This window comes from Halichoerus grypus, chromosome 3 (assembly GCF_964656455.1).
Source record: "Halichoerus grypus chromosome 3, mHalGry1.hap1.1, whole genome shotgun sequence".
In the NCBI taxonomy this organism is placed as follows: Eukaryota; Metazoa; Chordata; class Mammalia; order Carnivora; family Phocidae; genus Halichoerus; species Halichoerus grypus.
In genome coordinates this window covers 30,735,966-30,754,881 of record NC_135714.1, presented here as the reverse complement: position 1 = coordinate 30,754,881, position 18,916 = coordinate 30,735,966, and the positions used below count along the sequence as shown (strand labels likewise).

The following is an 18,916-nucleotide window of genomic DNA, read 5'->3' as shown; positions in this document are numbered from 1 at the left end:
GGCCGCCTGGGTGGCTCAGTCTGTTAAGCGTTGGACTCTTGGTTTCGGCTCAGGTTATGATCTCAGTGTTGTGGGATTGAGCCCTGCGTCCAGCTCCACACTCAGTGCAGGGTCTCCTCTGGATTCTTTTTCCCTCCTCTCTCTCTCTCATAAATAAAAATCTTAAGAAGAAGAAGGAGAAGGAGAAGAAGAAAAACCAGCAGCTGGGCTTGACATATTAAGAAATGGTAAATTAACTTTCCTGGGGACTTTTTTTTTTTTTTAAAGATTTTATTTATTTATTTGACAGAGAGAGAGAGTGTGTACAAGCAGGGTGAGCAGGAGAGGGAGAAGCAGGCTCCCCACTGAGCAGAGAGGCCGATGCGGGGCTCGATCCCAGGACCCCAGGATCATGACCTGAGCCGAAGGCAGATGCTGAACCGACTGAGCCACCCAGGCGTCCCTCCTGGGGACTTTTTAAAAGTAAGTTTATACACCAGATTTTTGCCTGTGAGCTTGCTTTGAAACCTAATCCCCACATAAGGTACAACACAACTGTCCCTGTTCTTGTCCTCAAGATGACCTCCCTGAGATTGTGATAGCACATGACAGATGACAAGAGTGTTCGCAAAGTTAAAGAAAGCTCTGTTCTTGAGAGAATAACCACAGGAAGAACAATATAGAGATTCTGAGGTAACACCAAGATAATATAAACTATCAGACGTGGACATCCAGTGCAACACGAGGTTACAATGGAACTAGTTTAGTCCAGTTTAGACTGATATGCCAAGACAATAGACCCAGAGTGAGGTTCCACACCATCATGCAAGATTTGTAAGGGAGTTGTGAAAACCAGTTTTGCTACCTTTAGTGGACTACCCAGCTCCAGCCTAAAAAGGAGTTTCAAGAGGCCAAGAAAAACATTGGAGATTAGGGTGCTGTGGGTCATATCTGTTACCATCCACTCCCAAAGGGCAAGGATGAGAGATTTCCTCACTTCTCACCTCGAGAAAGGGGCTGCAATGGACCACTGACAGGGTGTCCGCTAGAGCTGGAGAGACAGGGAGACAGATGTCCTCAGACACCTGAGAAATATGGAGGTTGACTGACAAGCCTGGCTAGCTCTTTGGGTGGGGGAGGGATGGAGAGCTGCTGTTTCCCAGGGCAAAAAATACCCGAGTGCTTCCCATGTGTCACATGTGGGCCACTGGCAAGACTGAGCTGACAGAGGTTTTTGTTGGTTCTGTTTTCCTCAAGTCCTGTCTGAGGGAGCTTGCTGGGCTGTGGATCTTGGCAGAAAGGTACTAGAAGCGTGTGGCTGGATGTCTAGGAGCCATGGAAGTGACCAGCTGGGGCAAAAAAAAAAATGCATCCCCCTGTGTTTAGAGAACTGTAGGTAAGATAAGATGCTCAGGGAGGACAGGGCAGGGGAGGCAGGAGGGAAAGGACATCCAGGAAACTAGAAAAAGGCCTCAGAGGAACTAGGAAGCAGCTTTAAATGCCTGCCAAGATCACAGAGTGTGGAGTCCAGTTTTCAGAACAGTACTGGTCATGTAAGAACTTTCTGGCCACCTTATCTTTCCTACTTCCCTGAAGCCACAACCCTATAGGAGTCACAGCCCTATAGGGATCATGTGCTTGGGGTTAGGGACAGAGGGGAAGAAGTGCTATGTGGTGGAAGGAGAAGACGACCACATCCCCATTTCCCACGGCAGGTACCTTGCTTATTGTGAGCCTCAGCTGTGGGAGAGAAATATAAACTCAAGTTTTAATAACCATTTTAGATTGGACAGATTTAATTGCTGAGCTGAGAATGACTTAGGGTCCAGAGTGATAGGAAGGCTTGTCTTTGCTGAGAGGGATGAGAAGAGTTATGAGATCTGCCCTAGTTTCCATCCAAATGGGAACTAGCCCCACAACGGAAGTTTGACCAATGAGAGAAAAAATAAAGCTGTTCTCTAACTGTATGCCATGTGCTTTTTTCTTTCAGTGTGACCATTATACCAGCATAAGAGAAACACCAAGGTATCCTTTCCAAAAAGACTAATTATAATTCAGAAGTAAACACAGAAAATGGAAATGAATTTTGACCAATTTATCTTTTCCCCAAAGTAAAGGATTTTTACAAATAAGCTTGTGAAAGAAAAGGCTCTCACCTTCTTTGCTACTTCAGCTAGCAGGAGGGTCTTCCCAGTGCATGGTCCACCATATATGACGAGAGGGTTGATGTGCCCGGTTTTGCTTGGCAGAACGTATTTATGCACGATGTTGAGAGGTTCACATTTATACTCGTAGAAGGAGGCGTACGTCTTACATAATGAGGAATGCTGAAGGATTTCATCATAGAGCGTGTCGGTTTCAGTGTCAAAATTCTGTTGTACGGTTGCCTGAATGATATCAATCATGTCCTCATAAAATTGTTTACCAAGTCCTTCTATGTAATGATTTTCTATTTCTTGGGAATAGCCCAGTTTCATGTCACAATGAGTAACAGATGTGTACACTCTCAGATTAGATGATGCAACAATAGTTGGAATAAATTCATCCCTGAGTTTTATCAGCTTCTCTTGGGCTTCTGCATCCCGCATAATCCTTGGTTCTGTTCCAGTGATATCCATGTATTTTCCCATCTCCGGGATTTTCACAAAACGCTCAATGTTAGCAATTTTCCGAATGTAGCAAACACACTTCTTTAGGAATGCTGGAGTTTGCTTTCCTAGAGCAAAGTCAAACTCGTCCTCTATCGCTGAAAGAAAATGTGGCACGGGGTTTATTGTCTAGAACAAAGAAGCAGTGGGCCCACACCCCTAGTACTTATCTCTCAAGTCACCAGGGGGAGATTATTTTGCTTGCAGTGGGTAGCAGACTCTTTTGTAGATTAATTTCTTAATTCTTTAATTTCTTATCTCTCTTTTCCTAAACAGCCAGGAACCCAGTACAATGGGTTTTAATTAAAATTAATTCCCTCCCCAGTTAGAGAGAGAGCTTGAATATAGGCATAAGAAAGAAAGCATACTGAGTTTATAGTTGATTCTTTTAAGTTCCTGTTTAGTTTCTCTCTCAGACTTAAGGGGTTCTAATAGCGAAGAGCAGGGACCAACAGGGGCCAGTAAAGAATGAGGAAGAGGCCAAATGACGTATCTCGCTGACTTCTTCCTTGTCACTCTCTCCTTTACAATGTGGCTTCACCATTTTATTTGAGGATGCACTGTACCCCAGACAGATATGTGTAAATAGTAATACAAATCATGTTCAACATCTAATCATGTTCTGATCAGTGATCAGTCTGAATTTTCCATATCACTGTTAAATTCCATTATATCTCCCAAAGCGGGTACAGAAAAATGACTTAATATGTAAATGTATTTCTTCAAAGATAAACTGGGTCATACAACACATTGGCTTACACACAAGTAAATATACATATCATAAATCATTGAGGCCCCATAAGAACATTTAAAACCAGAGCATCAGTAACAGAAACATCACTGATGCATGATTTTATGGAGGAAAAATAAGAAGGACTAAAATAATTAAACCAATGGCAATGAACTTTAAGGCAAGCAATGTTTTAAAACTGGCTGCCTCCCCTCACTCCCCCTGCTTTCCTTCATCCAGTTGGTCTTAATGAGTGTCTACTATGTGCTAGGCATGCTGCTGGTTACTCAGGATATAGTGGGAAGAGAAAACAGACAATGCTGAGAGAAAAAGCCATTATAGCACTTACAGTCCAGTGGAGGATGGTGGACGTGAGTCCCAGAGTCCCACAAATACATGTATAATGATTGTTTTTAGTCCCGCGAAGGAGAATAACACGGTACAATGAAAGCAAACAATCAGGAGGGCTACCCCACTGGGAGAGGTCAGGGAAGGCTTTCTTAAGGAGGTGCCTACTAGGCAGCGGTCTGATAGAAGAAGGAGGGGTTGGGGTGGGCCTTGAGTATGCAGGGCCGGGCTGGCCAGAAACTGAAAACATTTCAATGTGCTGGCCCAACTCGAACATCAAACAAAACCCAGAACTTACATGTATTCTCTACAGTAACTATTAAGGAAGGTGGGAACCGTAATTTTAAATGGTGCCTTTTAGAACTCTCATGATCATAATTTTTTCAGGAATGATAGCCCTCAATCAAAAGCAATGACTCAAGTAAAAAAGATCTGTTTATAGCCACCAGTGTGGAGTGAGCTGTGCCATGGTCACTAGTCCATGTTACAAAGGGTTTTTTTTTTTTTTTTTTTAAGATTTTATTTGTCAGAGACAGAGAGAGAGAGGGAAAGCACAACCAGGGAGAGCAGCAGGCAGAGGGAGAAGCAGGCTCCCCGCTGAGTGGGGAGCCGGATGCGGGACTCGATCCCAGAACCCTGGAATCATGAACTGAGCCGAAGGCAGATGCTTAACCGACTGAGCCACCCAGGCGCCCCTACAAAGGATTTTGATGAGGCAAGTTGGTTAAGGAGGCCAGTCAAAGGAGTTTATATAATATATATCTACTCTTCTTTTTATGAGAGTAAGAACTTGTAATGTAGATGAGGCAAGATGTAGGAAATCTGCAGAAAGCAGCCTTTGGCCCATCTGTTTTCCAGCCATCTGTGCAACATGCTGAGAGGCACCCTGGATGAACCAGGTGCTACCTTCTGTGGATCCTGAGAAAGGAAGTGTCAACCTATAGTATGTATACGTAATGGATGATAACCAGAGATTGCACCGTCACCTCTGACTCCCAGGAAGCAAATCAACTGTAACATAACTGCCATTGTTATTACCTCTGTGGAGAGAATGTGCTGATCAGGAGTGTTGATTATAAATGCTTTGTAAGAAGACATAGAGAGACCAAGTTGGTAGAACCCATCTAAGCTTGGCTCAGGGTGAAAAAAAGAGGCTGTACATAAGAATGCCTGTTGATGGTATAGACTTAATAAATATACCTGAAGAGATGAGTCATGTGAGACCAAGTCAACTCTATAGAGTTCTTTCTAGAAGCCAAGTGCATCCTCATGATTTTGGGGGACTTTTATTGATAATTTCTGATATTTATTGATCTATAAATATTATAAACTCCCCCTTCCTTACTGGAATACCATATTTGTTTTCTGTCCTTGCATTTTTCTAAATATCCTAAAGTTTAACTGGTCATGGCACCTGATGAAGATAACATTAGGAGAGTTCCAGCCCTGGCAACTATCATTCATGAGACATAAATTCCCAAAACTACTATCCCTGAGACCATTCAGTTTTAATGTTCACAGCTGGGCACTATTTTGGGGTCTATTTTATTTCTCTTTGTCTCCTGTTATTTATAAAGGAGAAAGTAGAAGTGTGAAAAGTTAGGGGCACCTGGATGGCTCAGTTGGTTAAACAGCCACCTTTGGCTCAGGTCATGATCCCAGGGTCCTGGGATCCCCCTGCCCTTGCTTGCTCTCTCTCTCTCTGTCAAATAAATAAATAAAATCTTAATCTTTATATGGCTGGCCACATGGACAGAGTTTTTTAGTGTAGAGAAAATTAGAAGAAAGTGTTTGCCAGTGAAATACTTGAACACTGGAACTGTATGATTCTAAATAAGAGGATGCCCTCCCGAACTGGGGTCTCTTACATCAAGAATAGGAAAGCTTTGGAGTGTCTGGGTGGCTCAGTCGGTTAAGCGTCTGCTTTTGGCTCAGGTCATGATCCCAGGGTCCTCTCCCTCACCCTCTGCCTGCCGCTCCCCCTGCTTGTGATCCCTCTCTCTCTGTCAAATAAGTAATAAATAAAATATTAAAAAAAAGAATAGAAAAGCTTTTGCTCTGGGCATTTTCTTCAAATACAGCACGTTTTTAGGACCAGAGTAGTTTTGTTCTTGATAAAGATGAAGAACCAGAGTCTCAAAATTGGTTAAAAAAATCCCAAAGGATCAAGGATATTTGTCAGTCTGTATATTCTAAAGATCGTACTTATTCTTGCCGGTTTTAATATTCTCAGGAGACCTAAAATAAGACCTAATTTTTGATAGTTTGTCGAAAATGAATTTGTTACAATTACGTACAATTGCCCTAGCTTGAAGTACCTGTATATAGGGAGAATGATATTGAGTGCCTTTTAGGTTTTTGCTTTGTCATGCCATTCACAAAACCAATCTGAAAACCCAAGTGCTATTGCTTTTTCCTCAATCATTCTTCACTATCAATTTTTAAGATTGTATTTATTTATTTATTTTAGAGGGTCAGGGGAGGGGCAGAGGGAGGAGAGAGAGAGAATCTTAAGCAGACTCCCCGCTGAGCATGGAGCCCAACGCAATGACCCACTCAATCTCACGACACCCCCCCTCCCAACGAGATCATGAAATCAAGAGTCAGCACTTAACCTACTGAGCCACCCAGGTGCCCCTTCACTATCAATTTTTAAAATAAATGTTAAAAATAAAATAAAATAAAATAAAATAAATGTTATATATCTGATTACTCTTACCCAGTAGTGTTTGTCCCCTGGAAAGTATGACTGACATATTCCTTCAGCTCTGTGGTTTCCTGTGCATCCTTTAAAAATAAAGCCTCCTTTCTATGGCTGAGAAAGGCTGACAAATGAGTCTCTGCTCAGTGGATTTTTATTTTAAGGTTAAATTAGATCCTGCCACTCCCTTACTTCTTTATTTCTCAACCTCCAATGGCTTCCCAGCTTACCCAGAATAAAACATAGGCTCTTAGTATGGCTTCATCTCTCCTTCCCCAGGCCTGGCTACCTTCACCTTCTTCCTGCTCCTGGAACTTACTAAGCAGGGATCTTGACTCTGGTAATCCCTCTGCCTGGAATTCTCTGCCTGGGATATAGCACACCGGGCTCTGACTCTCCCTGTCATTCAGCTCAAAGTCCTCTCCTTACTGCCCACTCCATCTACATCTGGACCCCCATATCCTTCATCAGCCCCCTCTTACTGTGTCTTCTTTGTTTATATTGCTTATCCTTTCTGAAATGATCCTGTTCATTTATGATTACTTGCCTATCACTTATTTTCCCCCCACTAAAAAATAAATTCCAAGAGAGAGAGACCTTGCCTTCTTGTTCATGGTTGTATCCCCAGGGCCCGGCACGTAAAGGCACTCAGTAAATGTTTGCTGAGTGAGTGAGTGAATGAATGAATGGACAGAATGAACGAATGAACTGACATTGGCAGAGTCTGGTCTAATACAGGCAGCCTCCTCTGACTTCTTCAAAATCACATTTTCTGGAGAAGTCCTCAAATTAAGTGAAGGCTTATCTATTGGTTAAAAGAAAAGAACACTTGCCTCTCGAGGAGAAGGAAACATTTAGAAAAATTAAATTTCATCAGGCGGTAAATGAAATTAAACTTGTAGACCCATAAAATGGAAGCAGTGAATGCATCTATTACTTATCTGTTCCTTAGTTTACTGAGGATGTGTAAAAATTACCTGAGAACAGGTACCTCTTAGCTTGGCTATATTTCATTTTTCCCTTTTCATGTAACAGTTTTACAGCAGCCTTAAATATCCCCTTGATCTCATCTGATATCTCTTGCCAGGTCTTCTCATTGTCAGCTTTGGCAGAAGGCTGCATCTAGGAAAATGTAAAAGTGAGATATTAGTCTTAAGATCATCAAAGAAAAAAAATCAATATTTAAGCACAAGAAAAAAAGCACTATTATTTGAAGGTCTACTTTGTGCCAATACTATGATAGGTGCTTAATAGGCCAATGCCCCTAGTAACCCTGAAAGTTAGAACTTATCTCCATGTTATATGTGAATTTGCCCAAATTACACAGAATTCGTTTATTGGGCTTTATTACTGTACTATGTATTTCCCTTTTTTTTACATTTTTATTTTAGTCCCAGTTAGTTATATTAGTTTCAGGTGTACAATATAGTGATTCAACACCCATACAACACCTGGTGCCCCTCACGACAAGTGCACTTCTTAATCCCCATCCCCTATTTCACCCTTCCCCCCACCCCCTCTGGTGACCATCAGTTTGTTCTCTATAGTTAAGAGTCTGTTTCTTGGTTTCTCTCTCTCTCTCTCTCTCCCCCTGTTCCTTCCCTCTCTCTCTTTTTCCCTTTGTTTATTTGGTTTGTTTCCTAAATTCCACATATGATTGAAATCATATGGTATTTGTCTTTCTCTGACTTATTTCACTTAGCATAATAATCTCTAGCTCCATCCATGTCATTGCAAATGGGAAGATTTCATTCTTTTTAATGGCTGAATAATATTCCATTGTGTGTGTGTGTGTGTGTGTGTGTGTGTGTGTGTGTGTATCACAGCTTCTTTATCCATTCATCAGTCGATGGACAGTTGGGTTGCTTCCATACCTTACTACTGTAAATAATACTGCTATAAACATAAGGATGCAAGTATCTCTTTAAGTATCTCTGTGAATTAGTATTCTGTATTTTTGGGGTAAATACCCAGTAGTGTGATTGCTGGATAGTAGAGTAGTTCTAATTTCAAATTTTTAAGGAAACTTTATACTGTTTTCCAGAGTGGCTGCCCCACTTTGCATTCCTACCAATAGTGCAAGAGGGTTTCCCTTTCTCCACATCCTTGCTAACACTTGTTGTTTCTTGTTTTGTTGGTTTTGGCCATTCTGACAGGTGTGAAGCGATGTCTCATTGTGGTTTTGATTTGCATTTCCCTGATGATGAGTGATGCTGAGCATCTTTTCATGTGTCTGTTGGCCATCTGCATGTCTTCTTTGGAGAAATATCTGTTCATGTCTTCTGCCCATTTTTTCATTGGATTATTTGTTTTTTGGGTCTTGAATTTTATAAGTTCTTTATACATTTTGGGTATCAGTCCTTTATTGGATAAGTCATTTGCAAATATCTTCTCCCATCCCATATGTTGCCTTTTAATTTTGTTGATTGTTTTCCTCCTTGTGCAGAAGCTTTTTATTTTGATATAGTCCCAATAGTCCATTTTTCCTTTTGTTTCCCTTGCCTCAGCAGACATACCTAGAAAAGAGTTGCTATGACTGATGTTAAAGAGGTTATTGCCTATGTTTTCTTCTAGGAGTTTATGGTTTCAGGTCTCACATTTAGGTCGTTAATCGATTTTGAATTTATTTTTGTGTATGGTGTAAGAAAGTGGTCCCGTTTCTTTCTTTTACATGTTGCTGTCCAGTTTTCCCAAGACCATTTGTTGAAGAGACTGTCCTTTTCCCACCGGATATTCTTTCCTGATTTGTTGGAGATCAATTGACCATATAGTTGTGGGTTTATACCTGTGTTTTCTATTCTGTTCCATTGATTTATGGGTCTAGTTTTGTGCCAGTACCATACTGTTTTGATCACTACAGCTTTGTAATATAACTTGACGTCCAAAATTGTGATGCCTTCAGCTTATGTTTCTTTTTCAAGGTTGCTTTAGCTATTCGGGGTCTTTTTGGTTCCATATAAATTTTAGAATTGTTTGTTCTAGTTCTGTAAAAAATGTGTTGGTATTTTGATAGGGATTGCATTAAATGTGTAGATTGCTTTGAGTAGCATAGACATTTTAACAATATTTATTAACCCATGAGCATGGAATGTCTTTCCATTTCTTTGTGTCATCTTCAATTTCTTTCATCATTGCTTTATAGTTTTCAGAGTATAGTTCTTTCACCTCTTTGGTTAGGTTTATCCCTAGGTATCTTATTACTTTTGGTGCAATTGTAAATGGGATTGTTTTCTTAGTTTCTCTTTCTGCTGCTTCATTATTGGTATATAGAAATGCAACAGATTTCTGTACGTTGATTTTGTATCCTGTGACTTTACTGAATTCGTGTATCAGTTCTAGCAGTTTTTTGGTTGAGTCTTTTGGGTTTTCTATATATAGTATCATATCATCTGCAAATAGTGAAAATTTTACTTCTTCCTTACTAATTTGCCTTTTATTTCTTTTTCTTGTCTGATTGCTGAGGCTAGGACTTCCAGTGCTATGTTGAATAAAAATGGTGAGAGTGGACATCCTTATCTTTTTCCTGACCTTAGGGTAAAACCTCTCAGTTTTTCCCCATAGAGGGTGATATTAGCTATGGGTTTTTCATATATGGCTTTTATTATGTTGAGGTATGATCCCTCTAAACCTACTTTGTTGAGGGTTTTTATCATGAATGGATGTTGTGCTTTGTCAAGGGCTTTTTCTGTGTCTATTGAAATGATCATATGGTTCCTATCCTTTCTCTTATTAATGTGGTGTATCACGTTGATTGATTTGTGAATATTGAACCACATTTGCAACCCAGGAATAAATCCCACTTGATCGTGGTGAATGATTTTTTTTAATGTATTGTTGAATTCAGTTTGCTAATATTTTATTGAGGAGTTTGCATCTCTGTTCATTAGGGATATTGGCCTGTAGTTATCTCTTTTAGTGGTGTCTTTATCCAGTTTTGGTGTCAGGATAATACTGGCCTCACTGAATAAGTTTGGAAGTTTTCTTTCTATTTCTATTTTTTGGAATAGTTTGAGAAGAATAGGTATTAACTCTTCTATAAATGTTTGGTAGGATTCCCCTGGGAAGCCATCTGGCCCTAGGCTTTTGCTTGTTCAGAGTTTTTTGATTACTGATTCTCTTCCTTCCTCCCTTTTCTTTTTTCTTTTCTTCTCTTCTCTTCTCTTCTCTTTTCTTTCTTTCTTTCTTTCTTTCTTTCTTTCTTTCTTTCTTTCTTTCTTTCTTTCTTTCTTTCTTTTTTTTTTGATTCTATTTCTTTGCTGATTATCAGTCTGTTCAAATTTTCTATTTCTTCCTGTTTCAGTTTTGGTAGTTTATATGGTTCTAGGAATTCATCCATTTCTTCTAGGTTGTCCAATTTGTTGGCTTATAGTTTTTCATAATGTTCTTTTATAATTGTATTTCTATGGTGTCAGTTGTTATTTCTCCTCTCTCATTTGTGATTTTATTTATTTAGGCCTTTCTTTATTTTTTCTTGATAAGTCTGTCTAGAGGTTTATCAATTTTATTGATTTTTTTCAAAGGACCAGTTTCTGGTTTCATTACTCTATTCTATTGTGTGTTTATGTGTTTGTGTGTGTGTGTGTGTTAGTTTCTATATCATTTATTTCTGCCCTAATCTATTATTTCTTTTCTTCTGCTGGTTTTAGGTTTTGTTTGTTGTCCTTTTTTGAGCTCCTTTAGGTGTACGGTTAGGTTGTTTATTTGAGATTTTTCTTGCTTCTTGAGGTAGACTGTATTGTTATAAACTTTCCCCTTATGTACTTTTAAATTTTTTTTTTTATTTCCTGGTTGACCCATTCATTGTTTAGTAGCATGCTATTTAACCTCCATGTATTTGTGGTCTTTCCAGATTTTTTCTTGTGATTGACTTCAAGTTTCATAGCATTGTGGTCAGAAAAGTTGCATGGTATGACTTCAATATTCTTGTATTTTTTTGAGGTTTGTTTTGTGGGCTAATATGTGATCTATTCTGGAGAATGTTCCGTGTGCCCTTGAAAAGCATATGTGTTCTGTTGTTTTAGGATCTGAATATATCTGTTGAATCCATCTGTTCCTGTGTGTCATTCAAAGCCATTGTTTCCTTGTTGATTTTCTGTTTAGTTGAGCTGTCCATTGATGTAAGTGGGGTGTTAAAGTCCCCTACTATTATTGTGTTATTATCTATTTGTTCCTTTATGTTTGTTATGAACTATTATATGTATTTGGGTGCTTCTATGTTGGGTGCATAAGTATTTACAATTGTTATATCTTCTTGTTGGATTGTCCTCTTTATTATTACATAGTGACCTTCTCTTTCTCTTGTTACAGTCTTTGTTTAAAGTCCGATATAAGTATTGCTAGTCTGGCTTTCTTTTGACATATATTTGCATGATAGATATTTCTCCATCCCCTCACTTTCAATCTACAGGTGTCTTTACATCTAAAATGAGTCTCTTGTAGGCAGCATACATAAGGGTCTTGTTTTTCATCTATTCTGTCACCCTCTGTCTTTTCATCGGAGCATTTAGTCTATTTGCATTTGAAGTAATTATTGATGGAAATGTATTTATTACCATTTTATTATGTATTTTGTGGTTGTTTCTGAATATTTTCTCTGATCCTTCCTTGTCTTTTTTTCATGTTTTGCTGATTTTCTTTAATGATATATTTGGATTCCTTTCTCTTTATTCTTTGCATAGTTATTAGTGGTTTTTGATTTGTGGTTACCATTAGGTTTGTATATAACTTCATGTGCATATAGCAGTCTATATTAAATTGATGGTCATTTAAGTTTGAACCCATTCTTTTTTCCTGTCCTCCCACATTTTAGGTATATGTTATTATATTTTATATCCTTTTTTGGTGAATTCCTTGGCTGATTTTTTTACAGAAATATTCACTTTTACTGCTTTTGTTTTTCTTACCTTTATACTGTCACTTTTGGTCTCTCCTTTCCACTCAAAGAGCCCCCTTTAATATTTCTTGCAGGGCTGGTTTAATGGTCATGAACTCCTTTAGTTTGTGTTTGTCTCAGAAACTCTTCATCCCTCCTTCTATTCTGAATGATAGCCATGCTGGAAAGAGTATTCTTGGCTGAAGATCTTTCCCATTCAGCACTATGAATATATCATGCTACTTTCTTCTGGCTTGCAAAGTTTCTGTTGAAAACCTCGTGCTAGCTCTGTGGGTTTTCCCTTGTAAGTTACTGACTTCTTTTGTCTTGCTGCTTTTAAAATTCTTTCTTTATCACTAGATTTTGCCAATTTAATTACAATATGTGTCTGTTTCTCTGTGTTAAGAAAGTCAGCTATGTCTTCTGCTCTTGAAGGTAGTGACTTTATGAAGAAGAGGTCCTGGAGTGCCCTGCAGCACAGTGTCCCCTATTCACCAGAACTTGACCCTTCAGGAGAGTATCCTATCTGTGTTGCTTATGCCCTGCTGTTGTGTTGGAGTCACTTTTCCTTTCAATGCAGTCATCTGCACTGGCTCTTTGCCTGGTGCAGGCTGTGCTTGCTCTCAGTGGTGTTAGTGGGACCCAAGCAGGCCAGTTCTGAGAGGGCAAGACTGCTGGGGAACTTGGGATGGGGTGGTGGTGTTAGCAAAATTTGTGCTGGGCCCCTAGGCCTATGCCAGATCTCCAAAGTGCTAAGGCGGCTCGGGGCTGCATGCTGGGGTGGCTAGGGATGGGAGGCTGCGTGGGGTGAGTGATGAGGGTTAGACATGCCCGGGCCTGGTGTGAGATGGTGGCTGGGGGCGCATCGCTGGGCATGGTGTGGTGGCAGCTGTGGATCAGGTGGCAGTGTGGCATGCGCATGGCTTTAATAAAATTTGCCGTGAGCCCAGGGCCGAGGCTAGCAAGTTTGGAATGGGCGAGTCCTCAGGAGAACTCGTGGGCTTGGCGCACTGCTAGCAGGTTAAGTAGCAAGTCCCTCTTGGGTTTTGATACAGAGAACAGAAAGTTAAAGGAAAGGTCCTCATATGTTTCCATTTAATTGTCTTTAGTTGTCTCTTCATTTGTTTCTGAGTCTCTGGGAAATGAAATGGGAGGACTGCCGACCAAGCAAGTAACATTTATAGAGTCTTGGTGATAATCTTATTCATGCATTCATTTATTTAACAATAATTTATGCAGAAATATCAGGTGGGGCTTAGAAAATAACTTAAATTTTCCCTAGATGATCTTAGAATGACAAAGGAACAACTCAAGCCAATTAAACAGTAACGTATGAGCAAGTGCTCCCAAACCGCTGTCTAAACCTGGTTTTGTGAGGTATTAGGTTTTTTGATATCTACATTTACCAGCAATACATTTATTCCTGGCATATTCAACTGAGGAATGGCTTGGATTTGCCCTAAGATTCCTATCCACAGAAACAAGATTCTTGCAGATAAGTACTTTGAATAATGCATGGAGGGGGAAGAAGGAAAATTAAGGATCCTGGCATGATTTCATATTGCATGCAGAAAATGCTGTATGCTAAATATGAGAATGACAAATACACAAGGTTCTTAAATGAACTGTTGCCAAGTCAGAGCTGTTCTCCTCTCAGAGATGCCTTGGCACTGAATGTAACAAGGATGTTCTCTTTGGAAGAGGGATGGATCTCTATTCCTTCTTTTCAATCTCTCCAGGAATCCTATGCAAGGAAAAGGCCCATCCGTTTTCTCTTCCTCCTTTATTCTGTTTCAGGGGACACATGGTAGATACATTTAGGAACCAAGTTGGAGAGGAATCATTGATACTATTTCCATCATACAAAGGCATGAATCAACCTCACTCCAAGATTCTACATAAGATACAAGAATATAAACTATGTATGAAATATTAAAGGAAAAATAATTGAATTAAAAAATGAGAGACTTTAAAAATAGCTAGGCAGATTTTAAAAAGCCCCTCCCCCCCCAAAAAAACTTTCACAGATCAAAAGTATAACTGTGAAACCTGAAAGCTTAATGCATGAACAGAGTGGACACAGCTGAAGAAAAAAAAATACTGAATTGGGAAAGACCTAAAATAGTCTCCTGGACAGCAGCATGGAGAGCTAAGGAAATGGATATGTGAAAGAGAATCAAGAGAAATGGAAGACAGACTGAGATGGTCCAGTGTAAACTAAATTATAGTGCAAAAAAGAAAGAACAGAGGGAATAGAGGAAAGACATTATTTGATGAGATGATAGCTGAGAACTTTCCAGGACAGATAGAATACATGAATTCATGAATATAGGAAGCACGACAATATGACTTCAGAATATCGTAGACACATTATGGCAAAATGGGAAAAATAAGAATATTTTCAGATAAACAGACCCCAGGAGGAGAGTCCGAGAGGCCAAAAAGAAAGGTAAGTCAAAAATTGGAAAGTTTCTTAGCTTTGGATTTTGTTGTTAAAAAGAAATGTAAGGTCCAGGGCAGAACAACTTTCTGTCCGCTATGCCTTTTCTGTGGATGAACGACGGTTGAAAGTAATAGACACATACATACTTTGGAGAGAAAGATAACTCACTGCATTTTTATTGCTTTTCAGCATTTCCGATTTAGGTCTGAGGTAATAAGCTGCTGGCACTGAGTTCTCGTCACGACAGTACCACTCTTCCAGAAGCTTGGTCTCCAGCTTCGCCTCTACAGCAGCATCCAAAATCATTTCAAACTCCGAGGCTTCAACTTCTCCAGGGATTCGAATGTTCCCATACTTTTCACCTAATAGTCCCTGTGTATCCACAAGAAAGTTCAGGTTAGTGTACCACCAAGAAAATTCATTTTAGTATTCACATCGTCTAGTTAAATTGAATATTTATTGAACATTAAATAGAAACAAGATATGTTGTGCCATCACTTTTCTCTTTTAATCACAGTGGATACTTTCTTCCCATGCATTATTTAATAAGTAGTTAGATCAATTATATTGTAATTATAATAAATTCATATAATGAGAACTGAGATTGCATATCACATCAGACAAATTCAAAATACAGAGTTTTGTAGCAAATTTATTTCCCCAAAATTTACATAATACAACAAAAGTTGTTCTACTCTGAGATTTTTTTTTGTTTGTTCATGACAAAGAAAAATGACATGCTGGGCTCTATGAAATATCACATAGGCAAACTCTCCAAAGAATTGCTTTGTGAAGAGTTAGATTTTCGTAGCTACAAATGAAAGTAGGAAATCACTGAGTGCGATACTACTATGGACCCCACCCTAACTCAAAACAATTCAAAATGTAAATAAGATATCATTTTCTCCTTATTAAATTGGGAAAGAAAAACATGCTCCGTTTTATGTGAAAGTGTGAGAAGATACCCACATAGTGCTGATGGGTGTGTAAATGGATCCAATATTTCACTGAAGAGTATTCTGGAAGAATGTATTAAAAGCCTTAAAAATCTATATAAATTTGGGCTTCTGGGAAATTGTCTTTAGAAAATAATTAAGGATGTGCATGAAGACTTACCAGAATATTTATGCTGATACAGTTTTAACAGGAAAGAATTGGCATAACAACCTAAGTGTCTTGCAAATGGGAACATTTAAATATACTATGGTACGTCTATTCAAAGGATATAGCAAGTCATGTTCCAGAACTGTATTGATGTAGAAAGATTTTTTTCAAGTTGTTATTTAAATTCCAGTTAGTTAACATACAGCGTAACATTAGTTTCATGTGAGGAATTTAGTGATTCATCACTTACATACAATACTCAGTGCTTATCACAAGTGCCCTCCTTCTTCCCCATCACTCATTTAACCCATCTCCCCACCCATCTTCCCTCCATCAGTTTGTTCTCTATAGTTAAGAGTCTGTTTTCTGGTTTGCCTCTTTTTCCCTTTTTCCCCTATGTTCATCTGTTTTGTTTCTTAAATTCCACTATGAGTGAAATCATATAGCGTTTGTCTTTCTCTGACTAACTTATTTCACTTAGCATGATACTTTCTAGCTCCATCCATGTCATTGCAAATGGCAAGATTTCATTCCTTTTTTATGGCTGAGTAATATTCCATTGTGTGTGTGTGTGTGTGTGTGTGTGTGTGTGTGTGTGTGTGTGTATACCACACCTTCTTTATCCATTCATCTAGTTGATGGACATTTGGGCTTTTTCCATAATTTGGCTATTGTTGATAATGCTGCTATAAACATGGGATGCACATATCCTTTCCAATCAGTATTTTTGTATCCTTTGGGTAAATACCTAGTAGTGCAATTGCTGGATCGTAGAAGATGTTTATAATATACTATTAAGTGAAAAGGTAAGTTACAAAACAATATGTATAAGATGATTCCAATGTTTTATATATATTACATATATATGAGAGAGAAGATTGTATATATATGTATATACAAACATATACATAAGAAAAATTTTATAGGAATGCACAGCAATATTATCAGTGGCTATCTTTGGGTGGCTTTAAATTTACTTAGGTTGTTTTATGAATTTATTGTTTTTTTTTTTTAAGTTTATTTATTTTTTTAGTGATCTCTACATCCAATATGGGACTTGAACTCAAAACCTTGAGATCAAGAGTCACATGCTCCACCGACTGAGCCAGTCAGGCGCCCCTGAGTTTATTGTTTTTTTTTTAATTAAAACTTTTTTTTGCAGTACACATTATTATTTTGTAATGAGAAAAACAACAGGCATTGAAAAATTTTAAACCTAGTGATGCTGTTTATACTGCTTTGTGGAACAACACTCTCAAGCTTCCTCTAAATGTCTGCTTAAGACTGTGGTTCTCAAAATGTGGTCCTCAGACCAGCAGCATTAGCATCACCTGGGGACTTACTAGTTCTGCAAATTCTCAGGTCCTATCCCAGAACCACTGAGTCACAAACTCTGGGGGTCTCTGCTGAGCAATTAGTGCTTTAGCAAGCCCTCCAGGTGCCTGAACCATTGTTTTAAGCTAATAAAAATATTACCTTATATAGCATCTGGTATTTCAATTACTCTTCAATGTCTTATCTAGTAGAAACAAAGAAAGGACATAATGGAACCCTAAGACAAATCTATGCCGACCAAGATAAGTTTGTCTGGTTTATGGTGTCCATCTTTAATCTGTGGGCACCTCCATCCTTTCCTCCTGTTGACTAGCACCTTTACTATAAACTCCAAGCCCTGTTTATGCATTGAAACATGGGTGGTTTGGCTTCCTTGGGGGCACTTCTTACTACCTCTACTGCCTATCACTGCAATATCCATAGTGTTTTTTCACCTCATACAGCTAGATAGGTGAGAGAATTAAAGTCCTGGGGAGATCTGTGTTCAAACTAAATTCCTAACCTAAACTCTACTGCGAAATGGTAAGCCCCATAAGGGTTGAGGCCTGAGATGTTGATTCCTAGCACATAGAAAATTAAAAAAAAAACAACCCTATTTGTTAAATAAATGAATGAACCAAAATAGAGAAGAAATCTTTAGACTGTTCTATTCTTTCTTTAAAAGATTTATTTATTTATTTTAGAGAGAAAGGGAGGGAGGGAGAGAGAGAGAGCATGAATGGGAGGGGCAGAGGGAGAGGGAGAGAGAATCTCAAGCAGACTCTGCACTGAGCACAGAGCCTGAAGTGGGGCTCCATCTCATGACCGTGAGATTACAACCTGAACCGAAACCAAGAGTTGGATTCTTAACTGACTGCACCACCCAGGCGGCTCTTAGACTGTTCTATTCTTAGTTGAAGCTTTTTCTCATATTCCGAGATAATATTTCAGCTCTCAACAGGTGGAGTAATAATTTGGGAAGGTGCTAGTCTTGTCTGCAACCTTCATTTCAGCCTGTAGTCTTTTAATAGGTCCTGTCTACACACATCCCTGGTTGGCCCATGCCCCATCTCCTTGGGACATAATCCATCCCATCTAACTGGCTCACTCCAGCTGATTGTGGCTAATGGAACTCACTTTTTCAAGCTCAAGTCTCCTCAGTACTAGCCTCAGAGACCAGACAGGAGGGCAATACAACTTACGTGTCCTCTTTGGCTGCATAAAGGCCCTTTGTAAGGGCCTTGAATGGAGGGACACCACTGCTCTGGTCTCCATTATTTCAGCATGTTAAACGGGGGTCTACAGAGGGTTCTTTTGAAATAAGGGTGTTCTCACTCCAACTCACTGTATCAGCCAAATGAGGACCCTTTTATTTCAATCTGCATTTGTTTTGGGCTATTCTTGACAACAGGCTGTATGCAACAAAGCTAATGTTACTTTGAGTTGTTTCTCACTTTCTATTTTGTTAAGGAATAATCGATACTGTTGCACTTGCCTCAGGTGTACAGCATAGTGATTCAGTATTTGTATACATTACAAAATGGTCACCACAATAAGTCTGGTTACCATCTGTCACCATACCAAGTTGTTAGGATATTACTGACTACATTCCCTATGTTGTACATTATATCCCCGTGTCTCATTTATTTTATATCTGGTAGTTTGTAGCTCTCAATCCCCTTCACCCATTTTGCCTATGCCCTCACCTCCCTCCCCTCTGGCAACCATCGTTTTATTCTCACTTTTAATGTTCCTCTTCTAAACTCTCTCATGTTAA

General features: G+C 39.1%; 1 protein-coding gene across 3 annotated transcripts in view; it reads right to left on the bottom strand.

The window, feature by feature from the left end:
* NWD2 (NACHT and WD repeat domain containing 2) overlaps nt 1-18,916 on the bottom strand; it is a 188,847-nt gene that overhangs the window by 8,311 nt on the left and 161,620 nt on the right. For all 3 annotated transcript variants that reach the window (XM_036101893.2, XM_036101895.2, XM_036101896.2), the window contains 3 exons: nt 14,890-15,093; nt 7,384-7,528; nt 2,136-2,725 (listed from right to left, as the gene is read on the bottom strand). In XM_036101893.2, coding sequence (XP_035957786.1) covers nt 2,136-2,725; nt 7,384-7,528; nt 14,890-15,093 — 939 coding nt within the window. The remainder of the gene's footprint in view (nt 1-2,135; nt 2,726-7,383; nt 7,529-14,889; nt 15,094-18,916) is intronic.